This window comes from Peromyscus leucopus, unplaced genomic scaffold, assembly GCF_004664715.2.
Source record: "Peromyscus leucopus breed LL Stock unplaced genomic scaffold, UCI_PerLeu_2.1 scaffold_619, whole genome shotgun sequence".
NCBI classification, from domain to species: Eukaryota; Metazoa; Chordata; class Mammalia; order Rodentia; family Cricetidae; genus Peromyscus; species Peromyscus leucopus.
This window is the reverse complement of record NW_023505529.1, coordinates 1-18,477: the sequence shown is the minus strand read 5'-3', so window position 1 is coordinate 18,477 and position 18,477 is coordinate 1. Positions and strand designations below refer to the sequence as shown.

At 42.4% G+C, this 18,477-nt stretch overlaps 1 protein-coding gene across 1 annotated transcript; it reads left to right on the top strand.

Annotated features, from left to right (window-relative positions):
- Positions 1-7,890: 7,890 nt before the first annotated feature.
- LOC114703971 (heat shock factor 2-binding protein) lies at positions 7,891-18,275 on the top strand (the record flags this gene model as incomplete). Its single annotated transcript, XM_037201976.1, is given in 4 exon segments — positions 7,891-7,977; positions 7,980-7,993; positions 16,172-16,321; positions 18,143-18,275. Coding segments are annotated over 4 exon segments (384 nt in total), but the record flags the coding sequence as incomplete, so codon positions are not given.
- Between the last annotated feature and the right edge of the window lie 202 nt (positions 18,276-18,477).

The following is an 18,477-nucleotide window of genomic DNA, read 5'->3' as shown; positions in this document are numbered from 1 at the left end:
CAGTGTCTTGTCTAAGCATCTTTGGAGAGTAAACACTGAAGAAAAGGCACAGTTCCTTTTTAAAAATAATGATTTTGTGTGTATGAGTTTTGCCTGCATGAGTGTGTGTGTGCATGTGTGTACCATGTTGTGTGTCATGCCTGAGGAACTTAGAAGAGGGTTTTAGATCCTTTGTTACTGGAGTTAGAGACAGTTGTAAATTGCCATAAAGGTGCTGGAAATTGAACCCAGGTCCTCTGAAAGACCAACCAGTGCTCTTAACCACTGAGCCAACTCTCTCTCCCCGCCAAAGCACAAGCTTTTTTTTTTGTTTTGTTTTGTTTTGCTGGCCTCGAACTCACAAAGATCCTCCTGCCTCTGCCTCCCAGTGCTGGGATTAAAGGCGTGCGCCACCACCGCCCAGCGATACTTTTTTCTTTTTTAGAAGGAAAAGGAAAGATATGTGAAAGTCACAAGTGGGAGTAAGGATTGTTTTTTTGTTTTTTTGTTTTTTTTTTTTAAATCAGCTGGTTTTCCTGCTTTTGAAGGACTTGGGCATAGCAGAAGTAAAGATGGTAAATGTGAGATGTTTATAGAGGATGGGAGAGGGTTTAGTTGAGGTGAAGCGGCACTTGGAACTTCTAAATGGAATGATACCAAGATACTGATCAAGTGATGTTTTGGGGGGAATGATTTGAGCTGGACTATGAGATGAGTGTGAAGGGTTGGCTGGGTGGAGGGAAGTAATGAGTGTTCTTCAAGGCAAGTCCTAGGCACCATTGGATTCTGACTGTATGGATGGAACAGCAGGAACATGGGAAAACTTGATGGGTTCTGGTGATGAAGTGAGGCCACAGCCTTCTAAGTTAGGATCAGGCATGATGGGAATAAGGAAGGGCACTGACCAGCCTTTCATTGTGTTTCCTGGAACTATAAGCATTCATCTAAGGACAGTAGAGCATTTGCCTGGTTACAGGGTTCAGATTAGACATCTAGGACTATGCCCCACCCCAAAGTCTCCTAGGACAGTGGTTCCTGCCCTTCCTAATGCTACAGCCCTTTAATACAGTTCTTCACATTGTAGTGGCCCCAACCATAAAATTATTTTCATTGCTGCTTCATAACTGTAATTTTGGTACTGTTATGAGTTATAATGTAAATATCAGTGTTTTCTGATGGTCTTAGGTGACCCTGTGAAAGGGTTACTCAACTCTCAAAGGGTTGTGACCCACAGGTTGAGAACTGCTGTCCTAGGACATAGCAAGTTTGAGATGACTTAATCCTTCTAAAGGGTTGAATGGTACCCGTATTGTAGGAATCTTGAAGAAAGTATTTTTCATCTGGGAAACTTGTTGAGCTTCTGACATAATGGAGAGAGCATTCTGGCAGATTTGCAGCCCAGCAGCTTCAGCTGTGACTCAGGCACTATCACATAGTGAATTTGGAATAGCCTTGACTTGAGGACTGTCAAATTGGAAAGTGCATAATATAAAATACTCCCGTGAAAACATTATCAGCACCCTTCAGTACTGAACCTTGGAGAAAAGTTCTTGTAAAGAAAGAGTCCTGCACTGTTGTTTATCATGTTGAGATCTCGATTGAGATGGGGGAACACTGGGGCTTTCAGTAACCATATAAGACCATCCAGCTAATAGGTCAGAGTCCCATGACTGAGATAGTCTATACTCTTCTGTCTCCTGCAGTGATTGGTGCCCTTAGTTGTCTTTGGGTAGTACTACAAAGGGTTGGCTGCTGGCAACTGGGTCCTGGGCAGAGCCAGCCTCATGGAGCAGAGCCTTAAGAGGAGAGGGAGCTTGTTTGGCAGTTCTAGCAGGGGAGCACTGCTCTTATATGTCCTTGGCTGAAGAATGGTCCTTCTTAATCAGGGAAGGTTGTCCTTTTCAATTGGATATTCAGTTTAGGAAGGGATACACATGGAATGGTGAGGAAGGAGATTCCCACCTAGTCAGCCAGATAACCCTTCTGAGGAGTGGGGTGAAATGCCAAAGCCACACTGCCCTTACATCCAAGAGTCTCATGATTTGAAATGGGGCAAATGATTGGGATTTTTAAGTACTACTAGAACAGCTTGTGAGCTTGAAGATGTTGGTTTGTGAGGGCCCTTCTACTGGTTACTTGAAGGGAATCCACAAGTAGATGAGATGGTTGTAATCTTAGGGAACAATAAGGAAAATGAAAAAACATACTGACAATCTAAGGGGAAGTATGTCACAGGTGCCACATAACTAGAAAAGGCCACCAGAGTCCCAAGGGGATGGGTGGGGGATGCCAAAGACAACTGTATGAAGAAGTAGACTTAGACAGTTAAAGGCATCCTAGAAGTAGTTTATTCAAGAGAGATTGGACAGCATTTGGTATGGTAGGCAAATGGGTTTCAGTTGAGCATGTTGGAAAAATGCAGGTTGTGCTTGTACAGTCTGTCCAATCTAGCAGTGGGTTGGCTAGACTAAAGCAGCGTCAGCAGGTGAACTTGTGTGGTAGCCGTCTGAAGACCGCTGTATTGTCCTGTGAACCCATGATACTGACAGCTGCTCTGGAATAGGAATCTTTGGTTGTTGGTAGCGGCCCCAGATTTGGATCTTTAGTTTGGGAGCCCCTGAGCCACTGCAGCCTCTTATTTCTGGGAACCTTGTAGGATGCAGAATCATTCTGGGGATGGCTGTTTGCTTTGGAAAAATGTGAATAGGAATGTCTCACAAAGGGCTGACAATCTGATGAAACCCTGGCAAGTTGTATTTCCTGAACAGATCCTTCAAGTCTAGCCCCTAGGTCCACAGAAAAAGGTTTTCACAGAAATAAAGTGAGGCGTGTTGGCCCTAGTCCATCCAATATGACATTCTTGTCAGGAGAATTTTGAACACAGTTGTGGAGTGAGGTCTGTGTGAAAATATAGAGAGGACAAAAAGGGAAGGCAGTGTGGAGAAGAGGCCATGTGGAGGTGGGAGGGTCTGCAAGAATGCTTCCACAATCCAGGGAATGTTGGGTAGAAAGAGGCAAGGAACAATCAATCCTCCCTGTCAAGGTCTCATAGTGAGCTTGCCCTGCCAACACCTGGACTTTGAATTCAAAGTCCTTAGACTTGTGAGACATACATTTTGGCTGTTCTAAGCTACCCAACTCCTACTTTATTCCATGTACTGGGAAATAAATACACCATCCAGATCTCAGCTCAAAGTAAAGATGGAGCTTGTCAGTATTGACCCACTTCTCTGAATCTGCCAGAGTAAAGGAAGAAAAAGTTAATGGTTATTTCAAAGTATTTTTGTTTTCAAGACAGTTATTTGGTAAAAAGCATTTCACATGAATGGAAAATGGCTGATGATTTGTTATAAACATGCCAGGTAACAGGGTAAGAGAAACCAGACCCTAGTGGGATCTTAACTTTTTTGATTTATGTTTCAGAAACCCTGCTTTTCACTGACAACCCTCTTCCAGACTCTGAATAGGATGAATGCAGAGATAGTCTTTCTCATGTTTTCAAAACTGTCAAAGCTAGGTCTGGTGGTACATGCCATGCCAGATACTTGGGGGAGAGCTGTAGCAGGAGGATGGTGATTTTCAGTCCTGCCAGGACAACAGAGTAAACCTTGTCTCAAATGAAAAAAGAGCTGGTGACATAACTTAGTGATAGAGGGTTTGCCAGACATTTTCAGACTTCAGGTTTAATCCACAGTGACAGAAGCAGCCAACTACCATCATCACCACCAAAAACAATCCCCAAACTCAAACCTATCAGGCTAGGTGTGGTGGTGCATACCTATAATCCCAGCCCTGGGAGACTGAGGCATCTGATTCTAGAAAATGCAGTGAGACTCTGTCATCTAAACCTACAAACAAAGCCAGAGTGATAGTTGTTCCAGAAGATGTGTTGCTGTTGAAACAGTCTGTGGCATAAATGGCTTTTGTGTATTACTAATCTGTCTAGTATGATGCCCTCCATCCAGTTTATGTAGCTAGAGACTCTGCTTTGAATACCAAAAGCAGTTGAAACACTAGGTTGTGTGACAGACCTTTCCCTGTTTTCATATACAGTTTGGGTAATTCATCTCAATTCTGTATATCAATCACTGTATATATTATTTCTGTTCCTAGGTAAAAAATTCGCAAAAGTAGCATATTTTTTGTTTTTTTTATGGCTGTTTTAGAGCTGTTCTGTAGACCAGGCTAGCCTGGAACTCAGATCTGCCTCTGTCTCCTGAGTGCTGGAATTAAAGGAATATGCTACCACTCCTGGCCAAGGGTAGTATACCCTGCCCCACCCCTCAGCACCACAGAGTTTTTCTGAGTAGTGCTTGCTGTCCTGGAACTCACTCTGTAGACCAGGCTGGCTTCAAATTCACAGAGATTTGCCTGCTTCTGCCTCTTGAGTGCTGGGATTAAAGGCACGTGCCACCACTGCCCAGCTTGAAAAGCAGTAAAGCAGTATATTATTCTTAAGGGAGAAGATCTTCTGTCTTTTTTTTTTTTTTTTTTTTTGGTTTTTCGAGATAGGGTTTCTCTGTGTAGCTTTGCGCCTTTTCTGGAAGATCTTCTGTCTTAACTAAACCTATATTTTTCTACTCAAGGATAAAGGTCAAGAAAGTATAAACAAATGATACTCATTGTGTGAAAAATATTTAGTGCCTACAACATTGCACACACTTTTCTAGGCACTTGGGGTGCTGCATAAAACAAAACATGGCAATCATGTCCTGGTGGTGGTAGGTTGCAAGCAATGCTCCCATCTGGCCACAAGGCGGCAGTCTGACACAGCTGATACACCTGGTGTACAGCTGGCTATAGTCTTGTGAGCAGTGGCTTGGAATTTTCTGGGCTTCCGTATTGTGACAAGAGCCTTGTTAAGCCTGTAGAAAGTTCACATAAAACCACACAGAAGAATTTACCATAACGAAAGCGTTGAGTGGTTAGAATTAATCCCTGTATATTTTTACTTGACAATATTTGTAGAGATTTAATTACCCCCTTCCTTCCGACTGTGTTTGAGTAGCACAGTTCAATAATAGAAGTAGACTTTAAGAGTTAGCTGTAAAAGAGAAAATCTAAGCTACTGATAATTGTATTATTTAGTTTCTGTCTAGTTATGTGGTATGATTTCAAGTCATATGATTATAATGTACATATGTGTATGTGTAACTGACATTCAGCATGGTTACATACGCAGCAATATTATTTTTAAGGCATAAAGTTCCACTGCTCATTGATTTCTTGTGTGGTCATGATTATTAAGACAAAATAGAGTTCATATAGTACGCATACCTGAAAAGTCAGAGAAGAAAGCTCTGACATAGGGGAGAATAAATAGCCCAGTGTAGCTTGCATGCTTCTAGGAAATGTGAATAGGAGCTTGCCAGCCAGTTTCACAATCTCCAACTTGTCTGTTGACCTTTGGGTTCTACTCTTCCTTCTTGGACAGGGTCTCAAAGAAATGTAGACACTCTCCTTGTTTCTTTCTCCAGAATGCTTGGGATGCCAAGCAGCTCTAGGCAGTCCCTAGGGTTTTTGTGTGTAAGTGTCCCTTGCCTTCTCAGATCTCTGGAGCCCAAAGCCCTGCACTTCATTGAGCAGCAGCTTGTAAACCTTTTCTCCTTGAGTGGAGGGTGTATGGTCTTCATATGTTCTTCTTTTTTTTTAATGAAACTTTTTTTTTAATTTTATTTTATATGCATTGGTGTTTTGCTCATGGAACTGGAACTGGAGTCACAGACAGCTGTGAGCTGCCATGTGGGTGCTGGAACTTGAACTCAGGTCCTCTGGAAGAGCAGTCAGTGCCCTTAACCGCTGAGCCATCTCTCCATCCCCTCCATGTGTTCTTAGAGGTGCTCTCCCTTACCCAGTCCCACTATACTCCATTCATACTCTCACATTGCTGTAGCTAAGCTCTCTTGTCTACTGTGTGTTCCTTTCCTGTTGCTGGTGAAGAGAGCTGGGCTGTTGACTTGAAGTAGTTGGTTTTAAAGTATGATTTCCATAAAGTCTCACCCAGGAACCTTGTTAGACACGTAACTTCATTAGGCTGGAGAGATGGTTCAGTGGTTGAAAGTACTTGCTGCTCTTGCAGAGGGCTAGAGGACTGGTATCCCACAACTGTTTGTAATTCCAGTTCCAGGGGATCTGACACCCTCTTCTGACCTCCATTGGCACCAGACGCACATTATGCACATACATACACACACACATACACATACATACATACATACGTATATAGATATATATGTGCAGGCAAAACACTTATACAGTTAAAAAAAGATTTATTTACCCTTTATGTGGATATGTGACTACCTTCATGTATATATGCATACCACATTCATGCTTGGTGTTGAGGAGGCCAGAAATGGGAGTCAGAGTTCGAGGCAGTTGTAAGCTTCCATGTGGATGCTGGGAACAAAACTCTGCAAGAGCAGCTAGTGTTCTTAACCGCTGAGTCATCTTTCCAGTCCCCACATATAAATCTTTTTTTTAAAGATCCATTTATTTATTTATTTTATAGTATTCTGCCTGCATGTATCCCTGCAGACCAGAAGAGGGCACCAGATCTCATTACAGATTGTTGTGAGCCATTGTGTGGTTGCTGGGAGTTAAACTCTGGACATCTGGAAGATCAGCCAGTGCTCTTAACCTCTGAGTCGTTTCTCCAGCCCCCTACATATAAATCTTAAAAAAATAAAAAATAAATGTAAATTTCTCTTTACCCCTTCCTGAGGAACTATTGGCAGGTTACTGGTTGCAGGGGGAAGAGGAATCATTTTCTTCAGTGGTGTAGTCCCTGATAAGTTGCCCATGATCCATGTTCATGCAACACTAATTAAACTCAGAAGGTCTCACACACACCACACACACACACAACACACACACACACACACACACACACACAAATACCCCAACAAACCAGCAGCAACAAAGACATGAGAGCAGGCTGAGACTTCTTGGCAATAAGGCAGTCATCAGGAGTGGGATGGGCATGAGAGTGGATAATTAGGGTAGAAATGAGCAAAATATACTAGGTGCATTCATGAAATTGTTAATAAAAATTGCAGAGAAGAAATGTAAGTTTCTGAGGCCCACCCACACCCATGGAACCACACACTATGCTCTAGGTCTAAGTCCCCTGGGATCCTGATGCACATTAGGCTTTAGGTAGCCATTAGTTTAACACTTAGTACTTGTTCTCAAATCTAGGCACATGCTGGCAAAAAAACAAAACAAACAAAATTTTTCTTAGCCTTTTAAACCAAACTCTTAAAAATTTGAATTAAGTGTCCAATTTTCTTGAGTACCAGTATTTCTGCAGTATGACTGTATTTAAAGTTGTAATGTTTTTCATTGATTTATTGCTGTGGGTGTCTTTTGGTTTTTTTGTTGGCCATTTGACTCATCAGCTGAATGATTATGTGGAGAGGAAGTGTTACGTCGTCACTGCCCCCTCACTGTAGCATTTTCTGGTCTTGTTCTCTGCTGCTTCCCGCCTCCATTGACTACTACTGCAGTTGTTCCATTGAGTCAGGCTGCCAGTTGGTGGGACTTGCTCTGTGAGTCAGCTCCTGCTGGCACCAGCCACTCATGAGATAGATGCCTTCTGCTTTTTATGGCACAGATACAGGTTTGTGCACGAGATAGTCGGGCTTCTCAGCTCTGCCTTCGGTCCTTTAAATAACTCATTTCTTGAAGCCCTGAGTACATGTCTGGCAGTAAACGAGGTCTTAAAAGTCACAAAGTAAAATAACAGCAGAATTTCTTTCAGGACTGGAGGCAGTTTAGTACCATAGTGTGCGTGGGCCAGGGTTTACTCCCCAGCATCTCCTCCCCCTCTCCCTGCAAGGGCTTAGAAACAGGACTGTAAGAATGTTGAATGTGATTTGAGTATTTGTCTTGAGTATTTTCTGTCTCTTCTAGACCTGGAAAGCAAAGAACAAGAATTAGAGCAGCTGAGATTGGACTGTGAACACTTCAAAGCCCGGCTAGAGACTGCACAGGCAGACAGCGGAGGGAGAAGAAGGTAGGCGCTTAGGCGAGGCTCCTGCGTGTGACTGGGTCCAGAGGTGCTGTTGGGTTTGCTGCCTTTGCTCGTAAGGTGCGACTAGTCTCACATTTTCCCTGTTAACACTCAGGAGATTGTAGTTTCAAGTATATGTATTCTAAGTAGGTTAGAAGGTAGATGAGTTGTTAATAGAGTTTACAGCCATTTAACATGTACATTATTCACTTCCTTGTCATTAAATTTTTTTGTACATTTAGAGTGTGTGTATGCATGAGAGAGCGTCTGTGTGTGTATGTTTATGTGTATGTATTCAGGCTTGTGTATGCTTCATTCTGTATGGAGGTCAGAGGACAACTTTGTGGGAGTTGGTTCTCTTCCTCCATGTGGGTTCTGACTTGGCAGCAAGTGCCTTTACCTGCTGAGCATCCCTCTGGTTTCCTTTTAATTTTTGTATTTAAAAGTCTGCTTCAGCTGGACATGATGGCTTTTCTTAGCCTTTAATCTCAGCACTTGGGAGGCAGAGGCAGGTGGAATCTCTGAGTTTAGAGGCCAGTCTGGCCTACTTTGTGAGTTCCAGGGCAACTAGGGCTACGTAGGGAGACTCTGTCACAAACAAAATAAAATAGTCTGCTTAATGTATATGCTATAACATAGTAAGAATCTGGGAGAAAGTATTGTGTATATTGTAACTTACAATTGGAGATAGATATATTAATTTAGATGTATTTCTAATTAATTTGGGTATGATTTATTGGTACTTAAGAAAAAGGAATTATATTTTATTTTACTATTGGAAGAGACTATATTTTTCTTACAGATTATTTTATTTTATGTGTACAAGTGCTTTGCCTTCATGTATGTCTGTGCAGCATGTGTGGGATCGGTTTCCCTGGAGGCTAAAAGAGGGTGCCAGATCCCTGGAACTGGAGTTACAGACCACTATAAGCTGTCTTGTGGGTGCTGAAACTGAAACCAGGTCCTCTGCGAGAGCAGCAAGTGCTTTTAACTGCCAAGCCACCTCTCTAGTAGTCCCTATAATATTTTTGAGATATATTTACAATTGGATGGCATACATTATTTCATCTCCTATAAAAACTAGTTAAATGCTGCCACTTGTAAAATTTTGGGCTTGCATATCTTATTTTAAAACAATAAAGCAATAATAGTGCTGAACATGACAGTACGTTTTGGATATTTACTGTCTGCTAGCAGGCACACAGCCATTTGTGTCCCACATGCTTCTCTATCCCAGGCATATCAGCAGGTATTACTATTGTATAAGAGTTGAATAGCTGTCAAGGTCATACTGCCTGTGTGCTCACGTGTGTTAAGAAATTCTGAATGTGTGTGGGCTGTAGTTTTTTGAAAACTGGGAGAGTTGGCTTGTATTTTAATACTGAGCAACCAGAATGTGCTAGGAAGAGTTTAATTGTAAGCCTGGATTAGACGAACAACACAAACTTGAAGTTTAGTTTTTCCATACTCTATTAAGACCAGTCTGGTTAGTTTCAGACTAAACATTTTATGGCCTAGAAGTTGACCAGTAGGCAAGAAGGAATTGATAGACATTTAAAACACTTTAATCCCAGCACTTGGAAGGCAGGAGTAAGCAGATATCTGTGAGTTTGAGGCCACCCTGGTCCACATAGTGAGTTCCAGGACAGCCACAGGGAGCCAAGTGGCCATGGACTGAACTCTGTGAAACTGTGAGTCAAAATGAATTTTTCCTCCTTAATTTTTTTCTCCCAGGCATTCATCTTAGCAATTGAAATACTGTATTTACACAGAGTATTGGTGCTGGGAGCAGGGTCATTGCTGTGATTAAACCTGGTCATGTGGTTTGTAAGCCTTTGAAACTAGTTTGTAGGAGGAATTTGGAAAACTGGACATACAAGCTAGAAAAATTTTTTAAATACTCTAAATAGAGCTTAATGAAGATTGTGGTGGAGCTCAGAAGAAATGCAGAGTAGAGACTGTGCTTGTGAGGTTTCAGATGGTATCAAGGTTCTATTGGGAATTAGACTAGAGGGCTGTTCCATTCATATTCCAATATGGCAAAGAACTTGTCTATCTTGTCAGTGCTCTAAGACTTCGTGAGAGTTGAGTTCAAAGGTGCCTGGCTGAGTTATATGAAAGAAGAATTTATTTTTAATTAAAATATTGCATAATTTCTCTTCCTCCTTTTTTACTCTTCTCATGTCCCCCAACTCCTGCTCCCTCTCAAATTCATGACCTGTTTTTCTTTAATTATCATTGTTACACACACAGACACACACACACACACACACAGACACACACACACACACACACACACACACACACACACGAATAAATATAAAAGCAAATTGCTGAGTCTGTTTAGTGTTGCTTGTATTATATGATTCTAGGGGCTGACCACTTGGTATTGGATAGTTAATTAGGGCCGTTTCCCTGGGGAAGACTAATTCTCCCTCTGTCAGCATTTGTAAATTTCTTGTAGTTCTTCATCTAGGGATGGGTGGGCCTTGTGAGCTTTCCTTATTCATATTAGTATGTCAACTAGTATTGGAATTGTTCAGGTCATGTTTAGGAAGCCATATTGTAGATATTTCAATGGTATAGCTTCCCTGTCATATTTAGAAGACACAGTTTCTCAGTGGACTTTGTGGCCCTGAGGTTCTTACAATCTTTCTAATCCCTTGGAAAAGGAAATGCTAAGGTAGTCCAGCATTTGAGCTACCACAGGAGTTTTGCTGTGTAACAAAGCCTTTTAGCCAGATTTACAATGAGCATATAGAGAAAAAAAAAAAAAAACCTAGCTAAAAAAAAAGTCACATTTAAGTTGGGACTAATAAATGAATAATCATTAGAGATTAGCATCATTGTATGTACCAGGTCAACAGATAAGGTGCTTTTAGGTCAGCCAGTGATCAAGGAGACCCCAGTCATCCTACAGTCAGGAGTAGAAGGTCCATCTCTGTGTGTTTGAGGCCAGTCTGTTCTACATAGTTCCAGGACAGTTGGAGCTATGTAGAGAGTCCCTGTCTCAAAAAAAAAAAAAAAAAAAAAAAAAAAAAAAAAAAAAAAAAGAAAAAAAAGAGTAGACATTTAAGTTCACTGAAAAGATGAATGAAATATTGACCTGCAGAGGTACCCTTTTGCAAAATGACCTGGGAATTATCCCTAAGTTTTTTTGTTTGTTTGTTTGTTTGTTTTGTACTAGAGATTAGAGATCAAATCTTGGTCCTTGTGCATGTTAGGCAAAGAACTAACCTACCAAGCTATAATATAGTTGTGCCCTACCTGGATTCCTCCAACCTTGCTCAATTATTCAGATACTTATTGCCCGACACAGCTTAACATTCTGTAAGTAGAACTTATGGTGATTCTAGTGGAGGAATTCAGAAGACCAGAATGACTATAGACACACACACACAGAGTAAAGACTCTGCTTTGTAAATCTGGCTAAAAGGGTTTGTTACCTTTTGCTTAGCAGTGTTGAAATGGGAACCAGACTAGAGAATATTAAGTGAATTCGTCTATACTGGGAACTGGCTATAGCTTAAGCTAGCAGCAGACCTTACTGTCCTCAATTTGATGTTGTTTTTGAAAGGCAGGTCATAGAGGCTTCTGCTCAGATGTCAAAGGAATGTTGGGGAGGCCAGATGATGTATGACAGTGGTAGGAGTACTTGGATGTAGCCCTTGGAAGAGCAATAGATGAAGCTGTGATGGAATAGAGACCTCAATAAGCTGAAGACGCTAGGAATTTAGAATGTCTGCCAAGGAAAGCTCTAGACAGTAAGCAGGGTCAGTCTGGAAGAGCCCTGTGGCTGCAGTGGTATACTGTAGGGGCTGGGCTGACCCAGCCTTTTGGCACCCAGATCATGACACTCCATGTCTGGGATGCCAGCCATGGAACTACAGGAGCTTATAATTGCTATGCTGATTCCCATCTTGCTTTGGTTCCTCCCACTTTCCATGTGCCCCTTTTGGAATAGAAGTCTTTACTTTGCCTTGTACTTGGGAAATGTCAAACTTTCTTTTTGGCCTTACAGGGGCTCACAGGTGAGAGCTTGCCCTGAGTCTCAGGAAACTTTGTACTTGTCTGTTGAGCAATTCTGGAGCTACTGAGACTCTGGGGGAAATGAACTAAAGTATTTAGGGGTACACATATGATGGTTCTGTCATGTTTTATGAATTATCTATGGCCTTGTCACTACCTTTGGAAATTAGGTATGGTTTTAGGAGATGTGGTTTAAAGAGGTGTGTTTGGGTGTCAAGTTGACAGAGGATGGATTGTGACAATTAATCTTGATTGTCAACTTGGACTGAGAAATACTGAGGATATTTGTAAGGTACATTTCTGCTGTGTTTGTGAAGATATTTCTAGAAATATTAAGTGGGGAGCGCTACTCTGAATGCTATGGTGTCATACAATAGTCTGAGAACCCATATGGAATAAAAAGGCAAGAAGGAGAAAGCACAGAAGTGCTCTCTTTCTGCTTGCTGGTGTCCATGAGGTGAGCAACTTTGCTGTGCTCTGCTGTCCTGCCTGCAGGACTACAGCCATGGAATGGATTGACTATGGACTGAAACCTGAAACCCTAATGGACAAGACATCTTTTATCCTTTTATTTTGTTCTGTCAGGCATTGGTCAGTGATGAAAGGCTAACAGTGTACCAGGTCAGTACTGAGAAGGGTCACACTGTGAACAAGCATGTCAAACTCAAGTGGGTTGGGACCTATACCTTGTTAGAAGAGTGCCTGGCATGAATGAGGCCTTGGGTTTGATCTCTAGTACTGTATAGACTGGGCATGGTGGTATATACCTCACACTTGGAAGTTGGAGGCAGGAAGGTCAGAAGTTCAAGATCATCCTTTTTACATAGTGAATTCCAGATCTGCTTGGGCTACATAAGACCTGTTTCAGAAATAAACAAACCCCCAAACAAATACAGCAGCTAAGTCCTTCGCTGGTGCTCTGTATTCCCAATAGCTGTGCCTGTACCACAGTGCTGAGGCATTTTGCCATTGCCAAGATTCTTCCCTTAGGCAGCCTCTGCACCCAAGAGCCACCCAGCCCCAACTCTTCTCTTCCCATGATCCAACTAAGTTGCTGCACTGAAGAAGAGGAAACTGCTTCATTATAGCTTTATCAAAGCCCCTGTACAGGACCCCTCAACCCCCACAAATTGCTGCTTGTCGAGTACACTCATGGTTTTGATTCCATACTTTTCTTACATGCTGGATTCAGTCATTTCTGTCTTTTTGTAATGATTTCTACCCATACTGAAGTACTTACTGGCAGTAATCTAATTCAGTCGTCTAGTTGTTGGATTCTTTCCTGGTTCCTCAGCTCTAAAATAAGCTTCTAGTCCTGCCTCATGATCTGTACAGGCCTGGGCACGGACCACAGACAGTGCTACAGAAAAGACAGCTGCCAGAGACAAGTGGCCTTATTATAGCCAGCTCGTTTTCCCTGTTCAACCAGTGGACTGCTCAACTGGAAATAGAAAAACAGTCAAAGCTAAAATATTCCCTCATTTCCACTGAGGCCAGAGTACTAGGACAGTGATAATACTTGAAGTGTTTGAAACCCCGATCACTCTATCATTCAAGACAGGCATTGATTGAAAGGCAGCTGTAGCTGCTGCTCTTCCTCTTGATATGGAGCCTAAACTGCCTTCAACTCTATGCAGCTTAAGCTGGCACTGAACTTTTATTTTTCCTATCTCAGTCTCCCAAGTGCTGGAATGAAAGGCATTCGCCAGCATGTTTGGCTCCATGCACTTTTACCCAATGGCATGTAACTTTCCCCATTAGCATAGAGACTGCCAGTTTTCTGTTAATATTTTATTTTATTTTTAATTTGTTAGGAAAGAGTTGCTACTTTTAGGATGCTAAAAAGGAAGTTGTAAACATTAATACAGTGCTTCAAGAAGCTTTTAAAAGTTTATTTTTAAATTTATGTGTATGTGTTCTTGTGTGAGTTTATGTGCATGTATGTGCAGATGTCCTTGGAGGCCAGAAGAGGGTATCAGATTTCCTGGAGCTTGAGTTACAGGTGGTTACTAGCTACCTGATGTGGAATGGAACCTGAGTCCTCTGCAAGAGCAGTGCCTAACTGATGAGCCACTTCTCCATCCCTTCAAAAAACCTCTTAAAGAAAAATTAGCTGGTAGTATAATCCAGCTAAAATCTGAAATGAGCTATAGAAAGATTTTAGAAGGGTTCTATATTTGATAATTGTTTTAAAAGTTTGAACAACATTTTATGTAGTATTCATCCATGCATATGTGTTTGGATCAAATCCACCACCTGTTCCTTCCCCTCCAGTTCTTCTCTTATCATGCATGTCTGCTCACTTTCACTCCTAGCTTCATGTGCACTCTTGAGCCCAACATGCTCCTTGCTCTCACACTGTCCCCCACCTCTCTTTATACCCACGGAGTCCATTTAGTATATGCGTAGTCTCTCAGGGGCCGTATCCCTGGAGCAAAGCGATTCTACTTCCTCCAGCAGCCATCAGTTGCTAAAAGCTCTTCAGATAGGGGTGGGATTTTATGAGGTCCTCCCCATCTATCCTGGAATCTTAGCTGACTTGACCTTGTGCAAGCCTTGTGTGTGTGTAGCCCCAGCTACCATGAGTTCATGTGTGCAGCTGGACTGTCATGTCCAGTGGATACTGTTTTTCTACAAACTCTACTCCTCAGGTTCTTAAAAACTTTCTGGAGCCAGGTGGTGGTGGTGCACGCCTTTAATCCCAGCACTTGGGAGGCAGAGCCAGGCGGATCTCTGTGAGTTCGAGGCCAGCCTGGGCTACCAAGTGAGTTCCAGGAAAGGCGCAAAGCTACACAGAGAAACCCTGTCTCGAAAAAAACCAAAAAAAAAAAAAAAAAAAGAAAGAAAAACCAAAAAAAAAAAAAATTATGTTTCCTCTTCCATAGTGGTCCCTGAGCTCTGTGAGTGAATGAGTGTGTGTGTGTGTGTGTGTGTGTGTGTGTGTGTGTGTGCGCGCGCGCGTGCGCGCGTTTTTATATTTTTCAGTTTCTTGCTCCCTTCTTGGTGGTGCTGGGGGTGGAACCCAGCGCCTCATGTATGGTAGGCAAGTGCTCTATGACTGAGGGATACCCCTATCCAAGTTCATCTCTCAGGAAATGCTGTCTCCTTAAAGGGAATTTTAACACCAAAGAAGCATGGTCACTGGGGAGGACTACCTGAAGAGAACTCCTTGGGATGTACTGATTTGAGGATCTTTAGGAGAATGGTTCTCTTCTCCCCTTAATGGTCCTGTCAGAGACTGGCCTAGCTTTAGGTGTTTTTAGGAGCTGCTGGAGGGAGGACAGGAAACCTTCCCTGGCCTCAATGGCCTTGTTATCCATGCTTTTGGGCCTGAGCATATCTGGGGTCCCCACCTTCACAGCTTTCCTGCCTGGTGTTAGGTCTGGTGTTGGATTCTGGTGTCATTTCACAGCTGCACATGCTTTTCATATTTTCCAGCATCTTTGATGACACTCTCATGAGGACTTGTTCATAGTTTGTCTAGATCAGTGTTTCTCAACTGTCCTCATGCTACAGCTCTTTAATACAGTTCCTCATGTTATAGTAACTGTAATCATAAAATTATTTTCATTGCTACTTCATAACTGTAATTTTGCTACTGTTAGGAATCATAATGTAAATATCCGTGTTTTGTGATGCTCTTGAGTGACCCCTGTGAAAGGGTCATTTGACCCCCAAAGGGGTCATGACCCACAGGTTTGAGAAACACTGGCCTAGAAGGAGCCTCTCTACACTTCTTTTTCTAAACTTAATGTAGTGTCTGCTAGTGGAATGAATATTTGGCATGACAGGCTCTCTGACTAGAAATGATGTGCAGTGTTGCTACTTTGCTTCCAAGTCTGGTGGTGCTGCTCTGTGGACACTCGGCACACAAGCCACCTCTAGTTTTCTCTTTACTTGAATGGATGATTTAGCTCTTCGCAGAACTCCGTAAGCTGTAAAGCAGCCGTGTGTTCACCTCTAAGCTTGGAACTTTACTGTTTAGATGTGGACTGTGGCTCAGGAAGGGCTGGATTCTACTTGCAGCTGTTTTCTAGAATTCCTAATGCTTTCTCTCTAATAAGTATCTTTGTGAAAGAGAATGTATAATAGAGATTTTTGAGATTGAATGTTAGTGAACTGTTTTCTTGTTCTATCTTGTTGTGAATTTAGGAGAAGTTGGCCCTTCGACAGCAGCTGAATGAGGCGAAACAGCAGCTCCTCCAGCAGGCAGAGTACTGCACACAAATGGGAGCAGTTACCTGTACCCTTCTCTGGGGAGTCTCTAGCAGTGAGGAAGTCGTCAAAGCCATTCTGGGAGGAGTAAGTTGTCTGGCACTGTTGATGTGCCTTGTGACCTGGAAGAGACAGCATGTCTGCCCGTGACGTTGACAGCTGAGCCCTGCCATGATGTAAATTTGCTTTAGTTCATCAGATGGTTGCCAGGTGTCTGCTGTGTTCATTGTATCACTTGGTGCTCTGGGGATGCGTAGAATGAAGTACCATCCTCTGTCCTGACACCCAAGGGGAGCCTTTGATATATTAACCACTTTAAGGTTTCTATGTAAGAAATTTAACAGCATTCAAAGTGCTCCTCCTATGTGTTTTACCTCATGGGTAATACATAATTAACAAAATTGACATATATATGTGTGTGTGTGTGTGTGTGTGTCTGATACACACACACACACACACACACACACACACACACACACGTTAGGGAACTTCCCATAAGGAGAGGAATTTGAAATGGGTCTTGATGAGTAGGTAGAAATGGCAGAAAATGCTAAGGACAGTTCAAGAAGACAGAATCAGTCAAATCACAGGTATAGGGTGAGAAGTCTGGCTTGTTTTAGGAGGGGAGGTCACTTGACCAAGTGGAGAGTTCATGTACTGCAGCGTATTGTTACTGGAGTGTCATTTTGTGATTGGAGGTAAGCAGATGCTGGTCCATTCCCTCAACCTCTTAGAGTCTTCAGGTGCTTTTGAGTGAGGCGTGCAGCTCTCTGCAGGCAGATGGGGAAGAAGGAGGCACGTGAGAGCTAGTGTCAGGGTACAGTTGACAGCGGAGAGAAGGAGCTCGGCTGCGTCTGGGTTCGACTCCGGGGAAAGGAATAGAAGTGGAGAGCGGGATGTTTGGCAAGAAGCCAGAGCTACATTAGTTACTGCTTAGAGGACGCAGTGTTTGGCTTGAGGGAGAATTTAAATGTCCTTAAAAGTTTGTTGAACTTTATTAAAGTGTAATTTCCTGGACTGCATGAGATTTTTGTCTTAAAAATAAGTATGATTTCTACGTTGTAATTTACCCACTAGACTTACACAGTTCTTACTGGTTTCTTAGAAAATTTCTAGAGTTGGGAGACCATCCCTGTAGTCCAGTCTTAGAACATTCTGTCACCTAGGAAGTTTCCTATGCCATTTTCTCAGGTTTTGTTTTTCATTTTCACGCCTTGGTTTTAAATGGTTCTTGACAATTTTATACACACAAACACACACATGCACAGTATATCTCAGTCATAGATAACTCAAATCCCCCTTATATTTCTTGCTTTGTTTCCTTTTTAAATGTATAGTTCACTAAATCTAATTAGTGCTGTGTATATGCATGGATGTAGCCATTCACTAGAGTATGGACCTACCATACAGTGACACCCCCAGCAGCCATCAGCGGTTAGCTCCTCAGTGAGGCATGGTACCCCATATATCCATCTTTCATCCATGCTAAAATGTGGACTAGCATATTTGTGCAGGTCTTGTGCAGGTAGCCACAGCTGCTGTGAGTTCATGAGTGTCCAGAAGACAGCATTTCACAACCATCCTTTTTACCTTCCAACTCTGACATTCTTTCCACCCAGTCTAGTGTGAAGTTCCCTGGCCTTGGTGGTGGTGGTCGTTGATATGGATGTCCCATTTAGGGCTGACCAGCCAGAGGTCACTTATTCTTTCCACCGTGGTCAGGAATGAGTCTCAGCATTGACTGCCTCCCTCCCTGGGAACTTTGAGTGGTGGCACAGGTTTTCTATGATTGCTCCTGGAATTGCAGCCTGTCCTCCTGCATGGTGTGCACATTTGTGATGTTGTTACACTGGATTCTCTGGAAAGATGTGATACTTGTATTCTTTTATTTTTTTTTTAAACTTTCAGGACAAAGCATTGAAGTTTTTCAACATCACTGGTCAGACGATGGAGAGTTTTGTGAAGTCATTGGATGGGGACGTTAGGGAGGTTGATTCTGATGAAAATCAGTTTGTATTTGCACTGGCTGGAATTGTAACAAGTAGGTAACTTTTCAGACATAGTGCCATATATCAGGGTTGGTAATTACAGTTAGGGATTTGTGTGAGGATGTGTGTTAGTGTCTGGAGGACTGTGTTCACCCTGGAGTCTATCTCAGTAAGCTGGGAGAGGTGTCAGATGTCTCCAGTATGGGAAAGCACCCAGGGACTTGTGGTCACTGTCACTTACTAGAAATAACTGAT